The sequence below is a fragment of the Populus alba genome, chromosome 17 (genome assembly GCF_005239225.2).
Source record: "Populus alba chromosome 17, ASM523922v2, whole genome shotgun sequence".
NCBI classification, from domain to species: Eukaryota; Viridiplantae; Streptophyta; class Magnoliopsida; order Malpighiales; family Salicaceae; genus Populus; species Populus alba.
In genome coordinates, this window is record NC_133300.1 from 21,543,664 (window position 1) to 21,569,673 (window position 26,010).

The window sequence follows — 26,010 nt, forward strand, 5'->3', positions numbered from 1 at the left end:
CACACTTCTCTTATCATTGTAACCTTACCTTCTTATCTTCAACAATTGTATTTTTCTAAACATGGCTATTCTTAGTCATTTTTCTTCTCTTATGATTGTTGCCACATTTCTTTAGCCAAACATCTTTTTTCAAGATTTGGCTTTTCAAGTGACCATTCTATTTTGGTTCACTCTTAATTAGATTGTTGTCTTCTTTTTATTATTGCTCCTAAGCCATTTTCCATCCCTTTCTTTAGGAAGAACTCTTTTTTTTTTTTTTTTATTGTATGGGTGGTCTCTTTTGCACCACCTTATCTCGTGCAAGAGCTTATCAATTTTCACTAAGACTATTGTTTTTTTTTTTATGTCTTTCTCTTGATGCATGATCTCAATTTTCTTATTGGGCTTTGTCATCTTACACCTTCATTGCTTTTTATTATTTTTTGGGTGTCATTTGGTCATCAACATGATCTTGAGATTTCTCCTTATCATGAGTTGATTTATCATTGAAAATATGTAGTAAATAAAATATTTGGTAGACAATGAAGAGGATTGAAAACAAAGTGCTTTAAAGTGGTCGAATAGACGACATAAAGGTGTCCATTGAAAAAGCAAAAGCTAATATTTAGAGTAATATATGATCGACTTACTCTGATACCAAGAAAAAAATTAGAATAGAATTGGATGTTATTATTCGATAATTTAATACATGTCTTATACTCAACTCATGTAGAGTTTATTAGCCATATAACAAGACACATAAGAAAAAAAAATAAAAAAAATTATAGAAAATATACTTGATCATTTCCTTTGATTAAAAGATTGAAATAATTTTTTGATTGCCTAAAGTTGCTCAATTCCTTAATCTCTTTCTTTTATTGATTAGAAAATAATCAATATTATTTACCTTGATTATTTCCTTAACAATGGGGTCTCATGGAAATAATCAATACCGAACAATAATACTCCTTATTAAAGAAGTCAATAGATCAACACACTTTGTGGGAGGATCTTTATTGTTAGAAGTAAATGTTAAGGGCTTGAGATAAGAGTGGCGTACCCTCCTCACAAGGGAGATGCATCACAACAACAATTCTCAAGCAGTGTCTTTTGAAATGGTTTTTGGCTTGGTTGAGGAGTTGCTACCTATTATTACAAATACTAAGACCCCTAACTGGTTTTTTAGAGATAGGCAAGAGACTGGTTGTGTAAATGTAAGATATTAACATCCCTAGTACGCTTTCCTTAAGATAAGTTGAATTGTTTTGTATTTGTTTGTTATGGTCTTATGACATATATCTCTACCGACTTAACTATGACGGGTCTGCTATGATGAATAAACTCTAATTTTCTAGGTCAAGAACTCGATCTGTGAAAGTGAAATGCCCTCAATTATTGTTGAGGCTTCTTTTAGGGGAAAACTAGAATTTTGCTACCATGCCATTCCGAATAATATTTTAGATAAAATTCTCTATGGATTTTATCCTTATATTAGAAGTGAATGAGTTGTATTATTCACAATAATATTTTGGATATTAACCTTATACATGTTTTTTATTCTTATATTAAAGTGAGTAATAAAATTATTATCTCTGATAATATTATAAATGTTAATCCATTTTAGGTATTTTATCCTTATATTAAAAGTGAATAATATTTATTACCCCTAATAATATCTTGAATATTCATCCCTTTTAGGTTTCTTATCCTTATATTAAAAGTAAATAATATCTCTTTGCCAAAAATAATTTTTAAATATAGGCCAAAATCCTTTGAAATTTTACAAACTTGTTGTAAAATCCATGCAATATTTTTTTTCAAAATATTTTAAATTTTCTTTGAAAATTATGCTAAAATAAATTTAGGATTTTTGGTCATATAAAAAAAAGAAAATATTTTTTATTACTTTCAAGGCTTTGTTTGGAAAAAATAAATTTTATTTTTTTTTATAATAAAAACTACCCTAATAGGCTTAAGGGGTGTTTGTCAAAAACACTCTTAAACAAAAAGACCCTAAAAAATAGCAAATCAAATAGGGTATAAACCCTTTGACCCAGATTTGTTTTTACCCGATCGGGTTGACCTGAAATTTTTTGTTTCACCATGAACCGAACCAAAAATCTTGGTTTGACCCGAAAATAAACCACAAACAAAACTAAAGCTAAAAAACACATTAAACACCCAATAAACACAAAAACACAAACAAAAAAACAAAAAAAAAAAACCAAGCCAATATGAACCATAGAAATCACAAGACTGTAAAATAAAAACAAACAGATATCTAGGTTTATTTTTGCATGAATAGATAAATATTAAAGCAGGGCAATGTCGTGTAATCTTCAATCATCATAATAGAGCAAAAACAAAACAAAAAGGTTCGGTAAAAGTCGACATGTAAAAGAAGAGGGCTTAATTTTTGCATAAAACTTAATTACATTACAGGTTATTTGAAAAAAAACAGGCACTTACACAGGTTTCGTGCTCTCTTTCAGGGACACTTCTGGCTAGTAGCTAGCTAGGATTCATGCTGATGGAAATAAGCAAGTTACAATATTTAGACTCCATTCCTCATGTCTTACATTCACTTTGAAGTCGTCTGGACACTACAGGGCAAGAACCTTCTAGGATAGCAGTCTTTTGCCTTCCAAGAAAAATTGGCTTTTAGTTCGATTCAGTTCAGCTACAACATTGCTAATGTCCATTCTCTCTTTAGGAAACTTTTCTGAGCAAAACACTCCTATCTTGCTGATTGAAATCAAACACTCCACGATTTGATCAGTGCCCTTTCCCTGATGAACTTCTGTCAGAAGTTTCGGGTCCGCGACATCAACTACACGGTCAGGTAATGCCATTTTAACATAACTGTGAAGTTCTAGTCCATCTTTAAACATGCTATCTGTAGGTCTCTTCCCAGTAATCATCTCCAGCAGTAGGATGCCATAGCTGTGTACGTCCCCGAAAGTTGACACCCCGCTTCCGATGCCATACTCTGCAGTCAGTTTGTTTGAATGGTTAATTAATCAGAGTTGTTTATGATCCTGGAGATAAAATGCTAGAGAAAACTTGTAAATAATGGAATATGTATCCCTCTAGAGTTGTATGTTACCGGGAGCTGCATAGCCGACGGTGCCTTTTAATCCAACAGAGCTTGTCTGACTCGAAGATGACTGACAGGATGCTTCAGAAAGGAACTTTAACAATCCAAAGTCCCCAACATGAGCAGTCATATCTCCATCGAGAAGAACATTACTTGGCTTAAGATCACAATGAACAATAGGCATTTGGCATTGTTTGTGCAAATAGTCGAGCGCATTAGCCACATCAATTGCAATGTTTAACCTCTGAATGAGATTAAGATTTTTTGGCTGATGCACTTCCAGGTCCAATGTATGGATTGGATGCAACCATTCTTCTAGACTTCCATTGATCATGAACTCATAAACAAGAGCTTTGAAATCATTACCTTGAACGTCAACGCCAGCACATGCAAATAATACTTTGACAAGATTCCGGTGCCTGATGTTTAGCAAGGCTGCACATTCTCTCATGAAGCTTTTGGAAGCTCCTTCGCGTAGCAAGTTGAATACTTTCACAGCAACAATCACTCCATCAAATGCAAGTACTCCTTTATACACAGACCCAAAACTACCAGCACCAACTAAATTGCCAGAAGAGAATCCGTTTGTTGCTTGAAGGAGGTCTTTGTAAGCTACTGTTCGGAATGGCATTTCGCATGAAAACTCGTTTTTTGTTTTTCTGGATGATTTTTTCAAGCAGCACAAAAATAAAAAAGATGCGATGAAGATTAATCCAATAAAGCCACAAGGAATAGCGACTATCAATGCCAGCTTGGTAGAAGACTTTGGCTTTGTTGACTTGGATCTGCAAGTGGGCAGATTCAACTGAAGTATTCCTCCACAAAGATTCTTGTTCCCTGCAATCGAAACCGAACTTGCATTCTCAAAAACACCGTGCATGGGCACCTCACCTTCAAGGTCATTAAATGACAGATCCAAACTCTGCAACAACTTGAAATCTCCCAAAAACTTGGGAATTTGGCCAGTCAAGTTGTTGTGAGAGAGATTAAGATCTTGAAGTGCTCTCAAAGATCTCAAAGACTCGGAAATGGGGCCTTGGAAGAAGTTCCCATCCAAAGACAAATGTTCCAAACTCTCGCAACTGCCAAGACTTGAGGGAATTTCCCCTGATAGCCTGTTTTTGGAGATGTCCATGTATCCAAGATGCTTTAACTTGCCAACTTCAGAGGGAAGGGAACCAGACAGCTGATTTTCAGACAGGCCCAAACGCATTGACAAGGATGAAATGCTAAGGACCTCTTTTGGTATGGGACCACTGAGATGGTTTTGGGACAGACCCAAGAGCAACAAGTTGCTGCAGTTTCCCAGGCTTGGAGGGATGCTTCCCTGTAAACTATTTTGACGAAAATTAATTTTCATCAGCGAGGTGATGTTCCCTAAACAAGAAGGGATGCTCCCTGATAATTTGTTTTCACTAAGAAAGAATTCAACTAAATTTTGTAATTTACCAATAGAATTTGGTATGCTGCCAGTCAAGTGATTTCTCTCCAAACCTAAAGTATTCAAGCTTATGAGATTTCCAATGCCATCGGGAATGCTTCCTTGGATTTGATTGCTTCCGAATGTCATCGTCTTGAGCTTTGTTGAGAAGTTGCTAATTATGTCAGGCAGCACCCCTCCAAAATTGTTCCTATCTATAGCCAAAACTTCCAACTTGCTGCTGTTTGAGAGGGTGTAGAGAAACGACAAATCATCATCCTCGTCATTTCCAAGCCCACTTTTTTGAATTGAAAAAACCCTCAGGTTAGGCATGCTAGCTAAAGTGGGAACTTTTCCGGTGAATTCATTGTAGGAAAGATAAATCCCAGTAAATTTTGAGGTATTTAAGAGCGTTGCTGGAATTAGTCCCCTTAATTGATTGTCGTGAATGCCAAGAAATTCCAGATTTGGAAGAGTTAGGCCAATGTATGGAGGAAGTGTACCATGAAATTGGTTATGAGCCAAAGATAAATGAAGGAGAGATGAAATATTGTATAGGGAGAGAGGGATTGTACCACTCAGATTATTCAAGCCGAGTGAAAAGAACTTCAATGTTTTCAGTTTCCCAATACTACTGGGAATACCCCCTTGTAAATTATTGAGTGATCCATCAATTTCAATGATAGATGAAAGATTTTCGAAAGAGGGTGGTATCTTGCCAGCCAGATTGTTCTTTCTAAAATTAAATACCTGCAGCTTTGATAACGATCCAAGTCCGGCAGGAAGGTTGCCGGTAAGATTGTTTCCCTCTAAATTAAGGTTCAGGAGGTTCGAGCAATGTGAAATGTTAGCCGGGATTTCACCACTGAACGAGTTGTTCTCAAGGAGCAGTGTCTGTAACCGAACCAAACGACCTAATTCTTGGGGGATAGTATTGGTGAAACCGTTGTTTTCCAAGCTTAGTAGCCTGAGAAAACTCAAGTTCCCAATGGAGGGAGATAGGCTGCCCACCAGTTGGCTGGAGTGGAGGTCAAGCTCTATGACTCTTTGATGCCGTCTTCCACATGTTACTCCTGACCACTGGCAGAAGTGTAAGGATTCATTCCACGAGCTTAGTTTTGTAGGGGGGTGTGAAATTTGAGCCTTGAAAGCTAGTAGAGAGAGTTTGTCAATCTCGCTTCCTCCTCTAGCTAACGAGAAGGAGAAAGAGTGTTGAATTATTTGAAAGGAAAGAAACCACAATATGAATGAACTCATGCTTGGAAGCTTCAGTTTCAATGGGGTCTTAATGATTTAAGTTGAGATCAAATGGCTTGCTGTGATGCTCTATGGATCAAACATTAAATAGGAAAGTAAGGAATATTCCTTACATCCTTAAGATGCTTTCAGACTCTGTGAGAACCTTTTTCAGATTCATCAACCAACATTTGATCCCCACATTGGTTTTAAGTCAACTAAGGTTTAATTGGTTCAAGAAAATTAATGTTCATAAGTTTCCATTTTCACAACCCCTTGAAGACGTTTTCGAACGTCAGACATGATATCGAATAGGGTACAATTTTCAAAGTCGATAAGAAGGTTCCTTCATGTTTTCTTCTTCCCTCTGAAAAGACTATTCTTTTTTCACTGTGGAAATTAAAGTCCAACAGTACATGACAATGTTTCACTCTTAATTTTATCGAATTGACAAAACCTGGTTTTTTTGAATTGATCCGCGACTGTAGCAGCCCGGCAAAATCTAATTAAGATCTGATTTATTTTTTTTGATAAATGTGTTTCTCCTCCTGGTTAGAGAGCCTTTTTTTTATATTTTTTAATTGATTATTAATCTTTTAAAATTTATTATATAAATATTAGTATTTTATATTCACAAGATAAAAAATTATTTTTCCCCTCTTAAAGACTATTCTTTTTTCATTGTGGAAATTAAAGTCAAACACATGACAATGTTTCACTCTTAATTTTATCAAATTGGCAAAACCCGATTGATCCACTGGTTGACTCGTGATCAGAACAACCCGACAAATTTGGTTGAGATCTAATTTTTTTTTTTACAAATATATTTTTTTTCCTAGTTAGAAATCCCTTTTTTATATATATATTTTTTAGTTGGTTATTAACTATTTTCAAAGTTCATTGTATAAATACTAGAAAAATATTTTATTTTTATAATGTAAAGATTTGAAACTCTTTAGTATACATACTCTGTGTTTACAAGAAAAATAAAAAATATTTTTAGTTTAAGTGCTTCAATTTTTAACTTAAAAGGTTCAAATTAGATTTCAAGTGCATATATATATATTGATGTAACGTTGTCAAGAAATAGTTTTTCAATAGCAACCCAAGTATCACGGGCATAGAGAGCAATTCCAGGGAAGATGGGATGCTTAAGATGACACAGTAGCATTTATCCAAGAAACAACAACATGATTAACTTGCTGACAAATAGCAAAATATAGATTGACAGTAGGTTGTCGAGAAGTTCTAGTAATGAATTGAGAAGGATTAAGAGTGCCATCAACACGATCATAAACCCTATGGTAGTGAATAATATTTGTGAAAGATTTTGTTTTATGTTACTTACACCAGATACTGTATGTTTAGAAGAGGATGGTGCAGAAATCATAGAGGCAGGGATGGATGTGAATAAAGCAGTAGTGAGAGACGAAGATTTATTAGTTGAGATCGAAGATAAAAAAGACAGTTGGTGAGTCCAGAAGTTCCGTACGGTGGCCTTCGTGTCTTAAAAAAGAATTAAATTTAGATTACTTTTAAAAAACTTCATTTTACTTTTTCTATGTATTTTTCTCTTCTCCTATATTTATTAACTTCAGCATTAAAAAATCTCTTTTTCTTCAGAGGACTTGTTTTTCATTTCAGGTGAACGTCCAACCACTCAGTTAACTAAAAACCATCCCCAATCACCCTAGCTAAGAGCTTTTAATGCAGCTATAAAAAGTCTATTTTTTTCACGAATTTATCACCCATAATAGTTCATTTTCCAAGTCAAGACTCGACTCGCATGTTCATGAAATATACGCATCATCATTCATTTTCTAAGTCAAGATCAACTCAAAAATTAATTACATGAGAAAGGATTTATAAATTCCACAACGACAAATCAACCATATCTCCCAATAATTTCTTTTTTGTTATTTCCAAAGTATTTTCCATCCTAGTTTCTAATTACCACTTTCCTCTTTTTCATTGTGCTTTGTAATTTGCAATCCAATCAATCTTTTAAGTATATTGTTTGTTTTTTATATGTATTAGATGTATTAAATTTAGATTACTTTTAGAAAACTTGAAGTTTTATGATGAACGTTTCATTCTCAAAATGTAACATACCACTTGCATATGCATGCTATATTCAGATTTCAAGTCTACGTCGCTGAAAAATGTGGCTCCTTCGAATTATGACAATTAATTGGGAGGGACTAAGTAGCTGGTTCATGAGCAAACCTGTGGTGGAAAAGTAAGCTAGACCCCGCAATGATGTGAATCCATGAAAATTAATGAAGGGACAGCCTCTTGTAGACGTTTTAACAAGTTACTTCATAAACTCAATAAATAGGGTCCAATTTTCATAAACTGTTCAAGAAAATTAATGTTCATGAGTTTCCATTTTCATAACCCCTTGAAGACGTTTCCGAACGTTAAACATGACATCAAATATTAGGGTCCAATTCTCAAAGTCGATGAAATTCTAAACAAGATACTGCAGGTAAACAAGATGCTGCAGGTCCAATTCCATATTTTCATAAAGTGGAGAGGTTAGATAAAGGGTGTTAGATGCTCGATGAAATTCCTTATTACAGGTTCATCAAGTATTTGGCAGGACTAGTCATTTTGGCATGTGTATTTCTCAAATTTTTATAAAATAATTTATCATCCCAAAAGATCTGCAAATGAGATAGATTTATATGCACAACATCGAAATGTCTTGACGTTGTAAGAACACCCATCTGAAGATATTCAAGTCAATAGAGAAATGCGCAGTGAATTATTCCGGAAACCCCAACTTCTTTTCCGCAAATGAGATAGATGCTCTATGGATCAAACATTAAATAGGAAAGTAAGGAATCCTTACATCCTTAAGATGCTTTCAGACTCAGTGAGAAACTTTTTGAGATTCATCAACCAACATTTGATCCCCACATTGGTTTTAAAGGTGACATATGGGTTTGCAAAACTCGCATAAATCTATGTTAACGAGATCGTAAGGTTGCATGGTGTGCCCATCTCAATTGTGTCTGATAGAGGTCCACAGTTCACTTCTCGGTTTTGGGTGAAGTTTCAGGAAGCTTTGGGGACTAACGTTCAGTTAAGTATTGCTTTTCATCCTTAAACAGATGGACAATCTGAGAGGACTATACAAATTTTGGAGGATATGTTAAGAGCTTGTGTGATTGACTTTGGTGTTGGATGGAGCAAATACTTGTCTTTGGTGGAGTTTGCATATAATAATAGTTATCAAGCGAGCATTGATATGGCTCCATATGAGGCTTTGTATGGCCGGAAGTGTAGATCACCTGTCTGTTGGTATGAGGTTGGAGAGAGGAGATTAATGGGTCCCGAGTTAATACAGATTACTTCGGATAAGATTAAGGTGATTCGAGATAAGCTTCAAACAGCTCAGAGCAGGCAAAAGAATTATGCGGATAAGAGGAGGCGTAATCTAGAATTTTCAGTGGGTGACAACGTGTTCCTAAAAGTCTCCCCGACTAAAGGAATATTCAGATTTGGGAAGAAAGGAAAGTTGAGCCCTAGGTTTATAGGGCCCTTTGAGATCTTGGAAAGAGTAGGGGTAGTGGCATATCGGCTTGCCTTGCCACCTAATCTATCATCCATCCATCCGGTATTTCATGTTTCCATGCTAAGGAAGTATATGACAGATCCATCACATGTGTTAGAGGTTCATCCCATTGAATTGAGAGATGATATGGTTTATGAGGTGCAACCGGAAGCTATAATTGACCGACAAGTGAGGAAGCTTAGGTCGAAGGATATAACTTAAGTGAAAGTGAAATGAAAAGGTCATTCACGTGAGGAAGCGACCTGGAAGCTCGAGGATAAGATGCGTGAGGAGTATCCTCATCTTTTCGATAATCTCGGTAAGTATTCAATCTTTTCTATTAAGTTTCGAGGACGAAACTTTTATAAGGTGGGGAGATTGTAATATTTTGAGTTAAGGGGATTGGAAAATACAATAAAGCCCTTGGAGGCTTAAAGAGTGAGTAAAATTGAATAAGGGGTATTATGGTAATTGGATAAATAGTTGATAAATATAAATAGAAAAAGAAAGAGGGATCTGAAAATTTGAAGAACAAACCGTAAGAGAGAAGGGAGGAAGAAGAAGAAGAAGAGAAAAGAAGGGAAAAATAAGGGAAAAAGGAAGAGATTGGGAGGAAATAAGTTTAAAGGTAAGATTATGTATAAATATGTGTTAATTAAGCTTTAATTTCAATTTTGATAAATGTTAGGGTTATGAAGTTTGTGTTTTGAGTTTAATTGATGAATTAAATTGAATGATGGAGGTTGATTGTTGTGTTTAATTGATGATTTAGTTGATTATGAAGATTGTGATGATTTTGAGTTATAGTTTTGTTTGAATGGTGAAGTTTGTGTTAGAAATCAGGGGATAACAGTAGGTGATCTGTTGAAATTCTGGGTTTGAGGTTGAAGATGATGAAAATTCAGTTTGGTCCCTCAATTTGTGAAAATTGCAGTTTAGTCCCCGAACTTTGGAAATATTACAGATTGGTCCCTGGGGCATAAATTGAGATTCTGAACAGAATTGAGGATGATTTAAAGGCAAAATTCCAGTATAATTAATATTTTCAGTTTGGTCCTCCAATTTGACAAATTACGATTTGACCCCTAATATTTTGATAAAATCACATTTTGGACCTTGGGGCATAATTCAAGATTCTGGACAAAGATAAGGACGAATTATGGATAAATTTCAGTATGGTTATGTATTTACAGAATTTTGGTAAAATTACATTTTGGTCCCTGTTTTGGAAAATTGTCGTTTTAGTCCCTAAACCTAGGAGACTAAGCTTGGTTTCCTTTTATGCATTGGAATCTTTTATTTGTGCTCTTTTGAGTTGCTTTTGAGTATATTTCATATATTTATTGTAGGTTCTCCTAACGATCTTTAATAGGATTTTCGGGTCTTTCGTTTGACATTCCTTTAGTTCAGTATTTTCCGGGTGAGTGGAATAATCTTTAATATGCATATAATATAAATAAATATGTATGTTGATTATACAATGAGTACGACTAGTAAATTTCTTGAATATTTATATATGTTACTTTATTTTTCGAGTACTCATTTATTCTTGAATTTGCATTCGCAATCTGTCAAAGTAAATTCTATTTGATATGATATACGTTTCTTTGATTATTCTGTGAATATCTATTATGCCTTGATATGGGACTTGTCAGTAACTCCATGCTAACGGAGAGTAGTTAGCATGTGTGCACATAGTATTCTGTATACCTAGCTGGTGAGAGAGGCATCAGCCTGTGGCGATTGATCATCCCACAGTGGTCACCGACGGGTGTCATCTGGTCACCTTCGGGTGTCATCTGATATCTGACATGTAATCCACTACGTTATGATAATATGTTTAGTATGTATATGTATATGTATATATATATTAAGATAAATCATCTTACAAATTATTAATATCTGAAATATCTGAAATGTATATTGAATGTTATTCCCTCACTGAGTTGGTTGAACTCACCTCTCAGTTTTAATATTATTTCAGGTTCTTAGTTTCTGGGACTTTGTTGAGTGTTTCCGCTTCTTCAGTTCTGGTCAGTATGCCTTGCTTGTTCGCGAGGCTTTCCTTTCAGTTTTGATTTGATGTCTTAGACGATCCACTGTTACCTTGGTTTAATTAAATTTGGATTTTGACAATGTAATGAGTATCATGAATTATTATTTTTGTTTTAATAACTATCTTTCGGTTTCATCAGTATTTGAATAATATAATATTTCTGAATATTATGAGCCGCTGCGTATTTTTGAACAAATTGTTCTTTTGATATGTCCGTTCTGAGGCTTAGCGTAGGTGAGGTGTCCTTTCGACACCGCTCCTACTTTGCCGGTCACGGATCCGGGATTCGGGTCGTGACAAAGGTGATATCAGAGCATGGTTTTATTAAAACCTTGTAATCTATTTGTTTTTGTTAAAACCCTCGTAATATATGGAGCTTAGGATCTATCTTGTCTGGATGTCATTACCCTTATAATTCTCCAATCTAGTGTTTGGTGTGTCGTTCTTAAAACTCCTTGTAGTTATATTGATGCATATATATAAATGCATTTTTTTTAGGAAATATGCCGAGAGTTAAACATGTAGTTAATACCGATTATGTCGGTAATGATCAAGAGGACATTCCTATCGCTCAGCTTAGGAAGGAGAGGCGCAAAAAGAGAGTTAGAAACCCTTCGCCTCAACCAATGGAAGCCGAAGTTCAGGATGAGATTGAATTTGAGGGGGACTATGGTCTGGATGTTGGTAAGAACCAGGAGCAGGAATCCCATGATAGGGTATCTTCTACTGATAGTGCTTTGGATAAAATTGGGCAGGCCATGCAGACCCTGGCTGACCTTTTAACTGAGAAAGAAAAGGAGAAGGATAAGAATGTATCTTCGACTTCCTATACTGTGCATGGGGTGAAAGTACCATTGGCAGAGTTCCTTAAGTTGGCACCTCCTACCTTTAAGGGTGTAGATAACTCTGAGGATCCACAACAGTTTTTAGATGCAGTGTGGCGTAGGTGTGAGGCCATGGGGTGCACGGATCATCGTGCAGTGACTTTAGCATCTTTTAGGCTAGAAGGCGAGGTGGCTGTGAACTGGTATGAGTCCAAGAGAGGTGAGAGGGCAGCTAGTTCTCCACCGATGGTGTGGAAGGAATTTTCTGAGATGTTTTTGGAGCGTTTTCTACCTGGAAGTGTGAGGGAAGCTAGATCATACGAGTTTGAGAAGTTGGTTCAGGGTGACTTGACTGTGACAGAGTATGAAGTGGAATTCACGCGGTTGTCCAGATTTGCTGGGTATTTGGTACCGACTGAGGAAAGGAAGATCAAGAGCTTTGTTTGGGGTCTTAATAGCTACCTATTCAAAGCTATTGGGGCTCATGAGTATAAGACGTACTCGGCCGTAGTGGATCGTGCCCGAGCTATTGAGGCACGAGAGTTAGAGGATGAATTATCAGTGGGTTCAGTCAAGAGGCCTGTCATAACCCAATTTTGGGTTATTCCCTAAAATTCACTTTTTTTAAAATAAAAATCAAAAAATAAAATAAAGGCTGGCACTGTGGAGAAAGCCAATAAAAAAGGACTGCAAAAATAGGCAAAAAAATCAAAGGTCCAAATTAAATGCATATTCGAAGGTCAAGTTAAATGATTATTGGACGAATTTGCATAAAAATTAAGTCCAATGACATAATTAAATTTTTAATGGGCCAATTTGATTTAATCATGGGCCAAATTAAATTTTAATTATGTTTAAGAATTAATTTAGGTCCAATTGAAGGATTTAATTAAGTGCAAGGACTTAATTATACTTTAAATGGGTCAAATTAATTTGGGGGCTTAATTGGTGAAAAATTAAGTTTGGGAGCTTAATTTGGACTGAATTGAAAAGATTAAAATTTTAAGACCAAATTTAATTTTTACTAAGTGAATTGATTGAAAAATTAAGGGACCAATTTGAAAGCCCGAAAAATATTTTGCCTATAAATAGCAGCTTTTAACACACAAAAAGGGGGTCATATTGTAATTTAAAGGAGAAATACAAATGGGAAGAACCCTAAAAAACCTCTGCCTTTCACACAAGCCGCCGGCCCCCCTGCTGGTTTTGATTTTTGCTCCCAACAGCCGGTGCCCCCCATCTTCCCTATCCCCGGCCAATCATTCAAACCAGTCGCCCCCCACTGGTTTTGATTTTTCCCCAACTACAGACGGCAGCCGTCAGGAAGCCCCCCCCCTTTTGGGAAATTTTATCTCTGCACACAGCCCCGGTGATTTTGAGTTTTCAGACCCGGCTGTTTCAACACCGGCCCCTCTCCATTTTTGATCTTCTTCCCGACCAAAACCAAACACACAGCCCCCACCTGGTTTCAATTTTTTTTAGTCGGCTGCGAGAGAAGCCTTCCTCCCTCACGGATCCAAAATCAGCCGGACTCTGCACCTTCTTTCCCCGGTTGGAAACTTTCTACCCAGAGGCTCAACAACACCCTTCTTTTTTCCCCACAGAGAAGCCAAGGCAGCCCTCTCCCCGTGTCTTCCTCTTGGCTAAAAAGCCAAAATCGGCTGAAACCCATACTTTCCCCTTTCTCCTTCCAGCCGACTTCCCCTCTGCAAAAAAGAAAAAAAGTCACGGCCTCCCCTACCTTTCAAAAACCAGAGAAGACGCTCCTCACTTCCCCTATGTCAGAAACAGAGACAGGCCGTCGCTCCCATCCCTTGGAGTCTCTCCGTTTTCTGGGCAGAAGAACCAAAGCCGCTGCCCCTTTCCTTTGCCAAAGAAGGACCACCCAAACCAGCCTTCATTCTCCTTAAAAAACCACAACTGATCTTCCCCCCATTTCCTCTCATTTTTAGCTAACAACGCAGAACCACTCCCCGGTTCTAATTTTTCTAAGCACCAAACCCTCTAACCCAGAGAAACCAGAGAGCACCGGACACCCTCTCCTTCATCTGCCTCACTCTCCTTTCAGCTGGTTTTCACCGCCAGTAAGCCAGCAGCGCCGTCTCCTTCCCCCATCACAGCAACGCCGCCGCTCCTCTCCACGTTGCTTTGTCCACAACAGATCTGCCACCCGAAGCCGAGAAGAAGAGAGGGGGAAGCAGATCTGTTAAAAAAAGAAGAAAAACCGAAGCAGATTTTGAAAAACAAAGAACAAAATTAAAATCGACTGCCGATTGTGTTGTTGTTTGTTTTGCAGGTGATGAGCAGCAGGAGATTGAAGAGGAGAGAAAGCCATTACAGCCCCTCACGCCGCCTGAATATCTGGGCGGCGCGTGAACCCACGCGCCGCTAGTGACGGTGGCGCGTGGGAAGACGCGCCGCCACTGTTCCCTGGCACTGTTCCAGCTTGCTGAGGGGCATTCATGTAATTTCAGATGGTTTTGAAGCCCTTATTGTAATTTTGATGTAATTTTTGTTTATTTGTTTTAAATTTGTATTTTGTGTAAATGTGAATGTAAGAGAAGAAAAGAAAAGAAAATAATAATAAAAAAGAGTGTGTGTGTTGGTGTTTTTTTTTATTATTATTTTATGTTATTGAATTATAAAAGAAAAAAATAAAAAAGAACAAAAAGAAAAATGTTTTTTAATATTTTAATGCACAAATTCTAAGGATTGATAAAATCAAGTTGTATTTTCTACGAAAATGTAAGAACATGTTTCTACATATATTCTAGGAATTAATAACTGATGTATCGAAGCCTTAGAAGTGGGCTAAAATTTTATTTTAAAATTTATATCAAGCTCACGAAGCTTGAATGTGGTGCGTGTATTTTGTTTGTAAATTTTTTATGAAAAAATTGCAGGATTAAAGAAGGATTTAATATTTTGATCGGATCAAAGGTGTAGAAGTACAAACTTGTACGGAAGTTGTATTTCTAAAATCCGATGAAAAGACAATTTTTAAAACTTCTTTAACACATCAAGTCCGCGAAGCAGCTTACCTCAGGTAGGGTGTGTTAGGGGTGCTAACACCTTCCCTAATCACAATCAGTCCCTTACCCGCGAATCTCTGTCCATGACCAGTCTATCAGGGTTTCCTAGTAATCTCAATTAAATACTAGGTGGCGACTCCTAACGAACTAATTCAAGCAATACAACAACGAGAGACATAAATCGCCAGCCGATTGCCGTGCGCGGGATTTTCCGACGTGCGACAAGGCCCAAGGTGGCAAATCAATTCTCTTTTCATCAGCGGTCTAATATAGGTCCTAACAGGGGATATGGAGGCCGGCAGGGCCAATTAAGTCAGTCAAGGAATTTTTTGTCGAGGTCTACTGTCGGGGGAAACAATAGACACAACATGAATGGAGTTGGTCCAACTCAGAGTCGAATTACTGTTCAGTTAACACCACAAGGTTCATATGGGAGGCCTCAATGCCAATCTTGTGGGTCTAGGCATTACGGCACAGTCTGTTATAAGCAGACAGGAGCTTGTTTTGGTTGCGGGCAGACTAATCACTTATTGAGGGATTGTCCGAACAAGCGGTGGTCCAAGCCTAGTGCTTCTATACCGATTCATCTCCTACTCAGACTCAGTCAACTAGCCATTCTGTGTTTCAGGGTGGTCGTGGAGCTGGTGAGCGTGGCCAGCGGGGCCGTGGAGTAGGCGGTAGAGGTTTTGCGCCAACAAGTCAGAGACATGCACGAGTTTTTGCTATCACTCAGCAGGATGCCCAGGCATCCAATACTGTTGTCTCAGGTACACTTTTGATATGTTCCTCCGAGGCTAGAGTTTTATTTGACACCGGGGCAACTCACTCTTTCGTGTCATCATATTTTGCTTTAAGGTTTATTAAACAACCCATTTTGTTAGAGAGTCCTTTATGGGTGGCTACCCCTTCAGATGAGGTTATGTTTGGGGAATATGTTTATATTGACTGTGAAGTTGAAGTGCAAGGTACAAACCTATTAGGTGATTTGGTAAGTTTAGAAATAGTAGGTTTTGATGTGATACTAGGTATGGACTGGTTGTCAAGGCATCATGCCTCAGTTGACTGTTGGAATAAGATAGTGGTTTTCAAGCCTGATGAGGAGATAGAGTTTGCTTTTCATGGAGATGGGTTATCATCTCCATCTAGTATTCTCTCGGCCATCACGAGAAGGATGGTACGAAAGGGTATGCAAGGGTTTTTGGCTTATGTGCATGATGTGAACATGGAGGTCCCGGGGATAGAACAAGTTTCGATAGTTAAGGAATTCATCGATGTTTTTTCCGATGACTTACCTGGACTCCCTCCCAATAGGGAAATTGAATTCTGTATTGATATAGATTCAGGAACAAAACCAATCTCTATGGCACCTTACAGGATGGCGCCAGCAGAATTAAAAGAGTTGAAGGAGCAGATTCAAGATTTGTTAGATAAGGGGTTTATTCATCCGAGTGTGTCTCCATGGGGGGCACCTGTTTTATTTGTAAAGAAGAAGGATGGATCAATGAGGATGTGTATAGACTATAGGCAGTTGAACAGGGTCACTGTTAAGAATAGATACCCACTCCCTTGCATTGATGATCTTTTTGATCAATTACAAGGAGCTTAGTGTTTCTCAGAGATTGATTTACGATCGGGGTATCACCAGTTGAGAATTAGAAATGAGGATATTTCTAAAACTGCCTTTAGGACTCGTTATGGGCATTACAAGTTCTTGGTGTTGTCTTTTGGGTTAACGAATGCACCTGCGGCTTTTATGGACATGATGAACAGGGTTTTTAGGCCATTTATTGATAAGTTTGTTATTGTGTTCATTGATGACATCTTGGTGTATTCAAGAAGTGAAGAGGAACATGAAGAGCATTTGAGATTAGTGCTTCAAACTCTACGAGATCATCAGTTGTATGGAAAGTTTTCGAAGAGCGAGTTTTGGTTAGAGAGTGTTGGGTTTTTGGGACATGTGGTGTCCACGAATGGAATAGAGGTTGATCCACAGAAAGTGGAGGCAGTTAATATGTGGCCTAGACCAGTTACAGTATCAGAGATTAGGAGTTTTCTAGGTTTAGCAGGATACTACAGGAGATTTGTAGAGAATTTTTCTCGAATTGCTGCTCTGTTGACTAAGTTGACACAGAAAAGTGTCAAGTTTCAATGGTCAGAAGAATGTGAGAAGAGTTTCCTGGAGTTGAAGGAAAGGTTAATTACGACTCCAATTTTGACAGTACCTTCAGGGTCTGGTGGTTTTACCGTGTACTGTGATGCATCCAGGATTGGTTTGGGTTGTGTTTTGATGCAGAATGGTAATGTGATTGCTTATGCCTCGAGAAAGTTGAATAAGCATGAGCAAAATTACCCCACACATGATTTGGAGATGGCTGCGGTAGTGTTTGCCCTTAAAATTTGGAGACACTACTTGTATAGGGAGACATATGAGATATTTTCAGATCATAAGAGTCTTCAATATATCTTTCAGCAGAAGGATCTGAATTTGAGACAGAGAAGGTGGATAGAATTGTTAAGTGATTATGATTGCACGATTCAATATCACCCGGGCAAGGCAAATGTTGTTGCTGATGCCTTAAGTAGAAAATCTATGGGTAGTTTGGCTCATATTCAGGAGGTGAGGAGACCCTTGATTAAAGAGTTACACGAATTGTTAGATGAGAGGGTCAGTTTTGAGATTTGTAAATCGGGAGCATTGTTGGCTCACTTTCAGGCTAAGTCAGACTTGGTAGACAGGATTAAAGTAGCTTAGATGAAGGATGAACGACTTTGCAAAATTCGAGATGAATTGGAGTTAGGGAGAGCTCCGGGTTTTGTTATCCACGAAGATGGTGTGTTGAGATTTGGTTCAAGGTTGTGTGTGCCTGAAGTGGATCATTTGAAAAGAGATGTGATGACGGTAGCACCCCAAACTGCCTATATATACATCCTGGTTCTAACAAGATGTATAGAGACTTGAAAGAGTGTTATTGGTGGAATGGTATGAAGAGGGACATTGCTGAGTTTGTATCTCGATGCTTGACCTGTCAGAGGGTTAAAGGTGAGCATCAGAAACCACCAGGGCTTTTGCAGCCATTATTGATTCCTGAATGGAAATGGGAGAGGATCATTATGGACTTTGTGTCAGGCTTGCCTCGGAGTCAGGAGGGTTATGATTCGGTTTGGGTGGTAGTTGATCGTTTAACCAAGTCAGCTCATTTCTTGCCAGTAAAGGTGACATATGGGTTTGCAAAACTCGCAAAAATCTATGTTAACGGGATCGTAAGGTTGCATAGTATGCCCATCTCAATTGTGTCTGACAGAGGTCCACAGTTCACTTCTCGGTTTTGGGTGAAGTTTCAGGAAGCTTTGGGGACTAACATTCAGTTAAGTACTGCTTTTCATCCTCAAACAGATGGACAATCTGAGAGGACTATACAAATTTTGGAGGATATGTTAAGAGCTTGTGTGATTGACTTTGGTGTCGGATGGAGCAAATACTTGTCTTTGGTGGAGTTTGCATATAATAATAGTTATCAAGCGAGCATTGATATGGCTCCATATGAGGCTTTGTATGGCCGGAAGTGTAGATCACCTGTCTGTTGGTATGAGGTTGGAGAGAGGAGATTAATGGGTCCCGAGTTAATACAGATTACTTCGGATAAGATTAAGGTTATTCGAGATAAGCTTCAAACAACTTAGAGCAAGCAAAAGAATTATGCGGATAAAAGGAGGCGTAATCTAGAATTTTCAGTGGGTGACAACGTGTTCCTAAAAGTCTCCCCGACTAAAGGAATATTCAGATTTGGGAAGAAAGGAAAGTTGAGCCCTAGGTTTATAGGGCCCTTTGAGATCTTGGAAAGAGTAGGGGTAGTGGCATATCGGCTTGCCTTGCCACCTAATCTATCCTCCATCCATCCGGTATTTCATGTTTCCATGCTAAGGAAGTATATGACAGATCCATCACATGTGTTAGAGGTTCATCCCATTGAATTGAGAGATGATATGGTTTATGAGGTGCAACCGGAAGCTATAATTGACCGATAAGTGAGGAAGCTTAGGTCGAAGGATATAACTTCAGTGAAAGTGAAATGAAAAGGTCATTCACATGAGGAAGCGACCTGGAAGCTCGAGGATAAGATGCGTGAGGAGTATCCTCATCTTTTCGATAATCTCGGTAAGTATTCAATCTTTTCTATTAAGTTTCGAGGACGAAACTTTTATAAGGTGGGGAGATTGTAATATTTTGAATTAAGGGGATTGGAAAATACAATAAAGCCCTTGGAGGCTTAAAGAGTGAGTAAAATTGAATAAGGGGTATTATGGTAATTGGATAAATAGTTGATAAATATAAATAGAAAAAGAAAGAGGGATCTGAAAATTTGAAGAACAAACCGTAAGAGAGAAGGGAGGAAGAAGAAGAAGAAGAGAAAAGAAGGGGAAAATAAGGGAAAAAGGAAGAGATTGGGAGGAAATAAGTTTAAAGGTAAGATTATGTATAAATATGTGTTAATTAAGCTTTAATTTCAATTTTGATAAATGTTAGGGTTATGAAGTTTGTGTTTTGAGTTTAATTGATGAATTAAATTGAATGATGGAGGTTGATTGTTGTGTTTAATTGATGATTTAGTTGATTATGAAGATTGTGATGATTTTGAGTTATAGTTTTGTTTGAATGGTGAAGTTTGTGTTAGAAATCAGGGGATAACAGTAGGTGATCTGTTGAAATTCTAGGTTTGAGGTTGAAGATGATGAAAATTCAGTTTGGTCCCTCAATTTGTGAAAATTGCAGTTTAGTCCCCGAACTTTGAAAATATTACAGATTGGTCCCTGGGGCATAAATTGAGATTCTGAACAGAATTGAGGATGATTTAAAGGCAAAATTCCAGTATAATTAATATTTTTAGTTTGGTCCTCCAATTTGACAAATTACGATTTGACCCCTAATATTTTGATAAAATCACATTTTGGACCTTGGGCATAATTCAAGATTCTGGACAAAGATAAGGACGAATTATGGATAAATTTCAGTATGGTTATGTATTTACAGAATTTTGGTAAAATTACATTTTGGTCCCTGTTTTGGAAAATTGTCGTTTTAGTCCCTAAACCTAGGAGACTAAGCTTGGTTTCCTTTTATGAATTGGAATCTTTTATTTGTGTTCTTTTGAGTTGCTTTTGAGTATATTTCATATATTTATTGTAGGTTCTCCTAACGATCCTTAATAGGATTTTCGGGTCTTTCGTTTGACATTCCTTTAGTTCAGTATTTTCCGGGTGAGTGGAATAATCTTTAATATGCATATAATATAAATAAATATGTATGTTGATTATACAATGAGTACGACTAGTAAATTTCTTGAATATTTATATATGTTGCTTTATTTTTCGAGTACTCATTTATTCTTGAATTTGCATTCGCAATCTGTCAAAGTAAATTCTATTTGATATGATATACATTTCTTTGATGATTCTGTGAATATCTATTATGCCTTGATATGAGACTTGTCAGTAACTCCATGCTAACGGAGAGTAGTTAGCTTGTGTGCACATAGTATTTTGTATACCTAGCTGGTGAGAGAGGCATCAGCCTGTGGCGATTGATCATCCCACAGTGGTCACCGACGGGTGTCATCTGGTCACCTTCGGGTGTCATCTGATCTCTGACATGTAATCCATTACGTTATGATAATATGTTACGTTATGATAATATGTTTAATATGTATATGTATATGTATATTAAGATAAATCATCTTACAAATTATTAATATCTGAAATGTATATTAAATGTTATTCCCTCACTGAGTTGGTTGAACTCACATCTCATTTTTAATATTATTTCAGGTTCTTAGTTTCTGGGACTTTGTTGAGTGTTTTCGCTTCTTCAGTTCTGGTCAATATGCCTTGCTTGTTCGCGAGGCTTTTCTTTCAGTTTTGATTTGATGTCTTAGACGCTCCACTGTTACCTTGGTTTAATTAAATTTGGATTTTGACAATGTAATGAGTATTATGAATTATTATTTTCGTTTTAATAACTATCTTTCGGTTTCATCAGTATTTGAATAATTTAATATTTTCTGAATATTATGAGCCGCTGCGTATTTTTGAACAAATTGTTCTTTTGATATGTCCGTTCTGAGGCTTAGCGTAGGTGAGGTGTCCTTTTTGACACCGCTCCTACGTTGCCGGTCACGGATCCGGGATTCGGGTCGTGACAGGAAGATTTATTAGTTGAGATAGAAGATAAAAAAGACAGTAGGTGAGTCCAGAAGTTACGGTGGCCTTCATGTCTTAAAAAAGAATTAAATTTAGATTACTCTTAAAAAACTCCATTTTACTTTTTCTATATATATTTATTAACTTCAGCATTAAAAAATCTCTCTTTCTTCGGAGGACTTGTTTTTCAGGTGAACGTCCAACCACTCAGTTAAACCCGTCAACTAAATACCATCCTAGTCACCCTAGCTAAGAGCTATAAAAAATCTATTTTTTTCACGAATTTATCACCCATAATAATTCATTTTCCAAGTCAAGACTACTCGATTCTCATGTTCATGAAACAAACGCATCATCATTCATTTTCCAAGTCAAAAATCAACTCAAAAATTAATTATAAGAGCAAGGATTTATAAATTCCACAACGACAGATCAACCATATCTCCCAATAATTTCTTTTTTGTTATTTCCAAAGTATTTTCCATCCTAGTTTCTAATTACCACTTCCTCTTTTTCATTATGCTTTGTAATTTGCAATCCAATCAATCTTTTAAGTATATTGTTTTGTTTTTTTATATGTACTAGATGTATGATACTTTCTCCAACACTCTCTTTTATTTACAATCGATTTTCTTATGTTATCAAGTGAAGTTATATTTTAATATATTTTATGAATTGTTGGGTCAGAATGGCCTTGTTATCGTGTTAAATTTAGATTACTTTTAGAAAACTGGAAGTTTTATGATGAAACGTTTCATTCTCAAAATGTAACATCGACCACCTGCATATGCATGCTATATTCAGATTTCAAGTCTATGTCGCTGAATAATTTTGCTCCTTCGAATAATGACAATTAATTGGGAGGGACTAAGCTGTGGTGGAAAAGTAAGCTTGACCCCGCAATGATGTGAAGTCCAGGACTGCGGATTGAGTGGTCCCATAAAATAAATGTTCACGAGTTTCCATGAAAATGAAAGGACAGCCCCTTCTAAACGTTTTAATAAGTTACTTCATAGATAATCTCTAGAGATGCAGCTAAACTAAATAAATTTTAAATTTATTTTTTTAAATGTTAACAGTTTAAGTTTTATTTAAGAGTATGATTGTTAATTTTAAAACTTATTAAATTAATTAAATTATACGTAACTAAGTTAGTTTGAAAACTCATGTTAACTAAAAAAATAAGTTACTTCATAAACTCAAGTAGGGTCCAATTTTCATAAACTGTTCTAGAAAATTAATGTTCATGAGTTTCCATTTTCATAACCCCTTGAAGACGTTTCCGAACTTTAAACATGACATCAAATGGGGTTCAATTTTCAAAGTCAACGAAATTCTAAACAAGATAGTGGTAAACATGACATCAGTGGAGAGGTTAAATAAATGCTCGATGAAATTCCTTATTAGAGGTTCATCAAGTATCAGGTAGGACTAGTCATTTTAATTTTTATTTAAAAGTATGGTTATGGTTATATTTTAAAATGTTTTTTTTTTAAAAAATAATAAATAATATATATTTTTTTATTTTAAAATAATTATTTTTTATATCAGTGCATCAAAATAATCTAAAAAACACCAAAAAAATATTAATTTGAAGCAATTAAAAAAATAAAACAATTTAAAATTTTTTTCAAAAATATTTTTGTAATGGAAAAACAAACAGGACCTAAATATATTTATTTCTGAATTTTTTATAAAATAATATATCATCCCAAAAGGGCTGTAAATACAACATCGAAATGTCTTGACATTGTAAAAACACCAATATGAAGATATTTAAGCAAAAATTCATTTCTTTTTATTATCACTATTACTATTACTATTACTATTACTATTTACTATTATTATCATTATTTTTGTAAGGTCATATTTGACAAGACTCTTTTTTTTTTTTAAGAAAAAACTATATAAAAAAAAGGCATAATAATGTGCTTGTCAAACACCTCATTAAACCAAAAATCCTTTTATAAAAAACGTGGCAAGCCAAACAAGGCTTTGGATGTCTCACCCGGTTTTGACCTAACTTGGTTGACCCAATTGGGTTAACTTGAAAACAAACCAAAAACAAAGACCCAAAACCAAAACAGATTTAACATAAAATATATAAAAACATAAATTTTTTTGATAAAACGAATCAAACACACAAAAAATAAAGAATATGAAAAGCATTCAAGTATAAACCCAGCAATATGAAACCCAAATCAAACCAGATTTCAAACAAAGAAATACATGATCTATTTACAAGCAGGCATAGATCAAGAATCAAGCATCAAAACTTATTGATTATCACTCAAAAGCCACATTTTAATCAAAATGTATTTTGGGCAGTCAAAAGAAAACCAAAAATCTAAATGCATAAATACATGTTATTGATGTTGTTTAACCCTAGATTATTTGCTAATCAAGTTGTCTGAAGGGTTTTATGCATATAAATTGACCAAAATTGTTCCAACTAATAGAGTTAAGACAATGTTTTTCTCAAGAACACAAAGAACATTATCTTAGAAACACAGAAAATACCTAGAATAAAGTTGTATCACTGTCAAACCTAAAATGGTCACTTTAGGCCTCTAAAAACATGTTTTTTTTTAGTTCCAACAAACCATATTATTAATATCAAGCATAGTTGAATTAAAAAAACTAACAAAAACAACAAATAATCATAACATACATTAAATTCTATTTTCCAGAATTGCCCAATCAAACAACAAGCATGCTTAACCAATCTAAGGTTTAAAATTGATATTTTAACATTCCATAAGAATAAACCAAACCCAGGAGCTTGGAACCATGCATTAACAAAACAGGAAAAAAAAATACCAACACCTTACTGCCATATCTAGCAAGTTTTAAATCAAACTAAAATGCAATCTTAACATATTAGGACACCAATCTTCATGTCAATATATTCAAAAACATTGCATTAAACAGTAAACAAAGGATCCAGCGAACCTTATAGTCTTCACCTTCAAAGTTTGCGAAAGTATACTTTATAAGCTTGAAATCTTCAATGTAGGTAGATTTTTACTATTACTTTTCTTTCTTCTTACCCCTAAACCCAATAAAGCCAAGCTTTTGGACTTTTTATTGAGCTCTTGAACTTAGTATTGAATCCCTTAAACCTTAGCCAAGTTTATTCCCTTTTCTTTCCCCTCCTCTTCCCCTCATTTTTTTCTCCTCCCCTTTTTTAGGTACGATTATCTCTCATTTGATAGGCTGATTCGGAGCTTCTAGATGAGTTTGTTAGGGTTTTAACAAACCAAAACTAGACAGGTTTTATCACATGATAAATGATTGTGGATCTAGGTGATTTTGATGAAACTTGAAGGCCAAGGTAAAGGTGTTCAACCTTTTGATCTTGAGAGAAGTGTTCTCAGCCTCTAATAAGAACCATCTAAGAGTTTTTAAGTGTGAACACATGAAACGATTGGGTGGTTTTCTGCAAATGGATGTCTTAGTTAAGGCTGACTGGGTTGTACATTTTCATGGCTTCGCTCGAGTAACTCTGACATTAATGTTGCTCGAGACCACCTAAACTTACTAGAAGGGGTACATACCTTTACATTGGATCTATTCTTGCTCAATTTGGAGTTTTGCAACTCAACATTCATTTGTTAAAAAATATCAACCTAATCAATTGGGACTTTGAAAATTAAGTGATGGCTAGTCAGGGATAAGATGTTGGGGATTTGAAATGTAAATGTCTAATTTCAAGGAAATAGGGTTCTTCTTTTATTTGTAAAAAAATCTCATGCCTTTTGGAAGTCTATAACTCCACAACAAACCCTTGAAAGGTGTCAACCTGATCATCGTGAACTAGTAAGGAAGAAGATGAACAAAGGCTGAACGACTTGTCGTTTAGGGTTAAACCCTAGAGATTAGGGTTTTTTTAATTTGATATTTTTAAAATTTTCAATTTAGTCCATGTTCTTCCGATTGTGGCACATGTACCTTTAATTGACACAAAAGCATTTAATTACAAGCAATTTAACCCCAGTTCTCAAATATCAGCCTTGAAGTTTAACATTATTTTTATTTTGGTCCTTGGTTTCTGATTTATTCAATTAGATCTTTAATTGACCATCAAACTTTTAATTTTTTTTCAATTAGGCCCCTAATTTCATTCCCTGAAGTCTTGCGCGGCTTACAAGTTGGTATTTAGTTTTGGATATCTTCAATTAAGCCTTAAATGCCCATTAATCTTTAATATTTTTTCAATTAAGCCCTTATTTAACTAAATTAACTTTAAAAAATTACAATTCAACTCCCAAACTTTAATTTCATCCAATTAAAGCCTAAATTGAGATTAAAAATCATTTTTTTTTCTAGCAATTAAGCTCTCAATAAATTCAAATAAACCTTGAAAAATTTTAATTGAATCCTTAAACATATAATTTTAAATTTTCCTCCTCAAATTGAATAGAGCCTTCAACAGTCAAAAATACAATGTCAAATCTTGTATATTTGATCTTCCTAAACCAATCTTCGATAATTTTCTAGGTGTTATGGTATACTCTTCTCACCTATATATATATATATATATATATATATATAAAATCCTTAGATTTATTTTTGTCATTAATGAGATAAGATAACAAATTTGAAACATATT

The 26,010-nt window shown here is 35.8% G+C and overlaps 2 protein-coding genes across 3 annotated transcripts in view; one reads left to right on the forward strand and one right to left on the reverse strand.

Moving 5' to 3' along the window:
- Positions 1–26,010, forward strand: part of LOC118048556 (uncharacterized) — a 96,904-nt gene that overhangs the window by 48,805 nt on the left and 22,089 nt on the right. The window lies entirely within an intron of this gene.
- LOC118048463 (LRR receptor-like serine/threonine-protein kinase EFR) lies at positions 2,416–5,929 on the reverse strand. The gene is made up of 2 exons (XM_035058153.2): positions 3,086–5,929; positions 2,416–2,968 (listed from the first exon to the last, which is right to left on the reverse strand). The coding sequence occupies exons 1-2, from the start codon at positions 5,751–5,753 to the stop codon at positions 2,601–2,603; spliced, it is 3,036 nt and encodes a 1,011-aa protein (XP_034914044.1). The 5' UTR covers positions 5,754–5,929; the 3' UTR covers positions 2,416–2,600.

Coding starts and splice junctions, on each gene's coding strand:
- LOC118048463 (XM_035058153.2), bottom strand. CDS start 5,753: ATGAGTTCATTCATATTGTGGTTTCTTTCCTTTCAAATAATTCAACAC. Junction 2,969..3,085: donor CGTCGGCTATGCAGCTCCCG/GTAACATACAAC, acceptor AACTGACTGCAG/AGTATGGCATCGGAAGCGGG.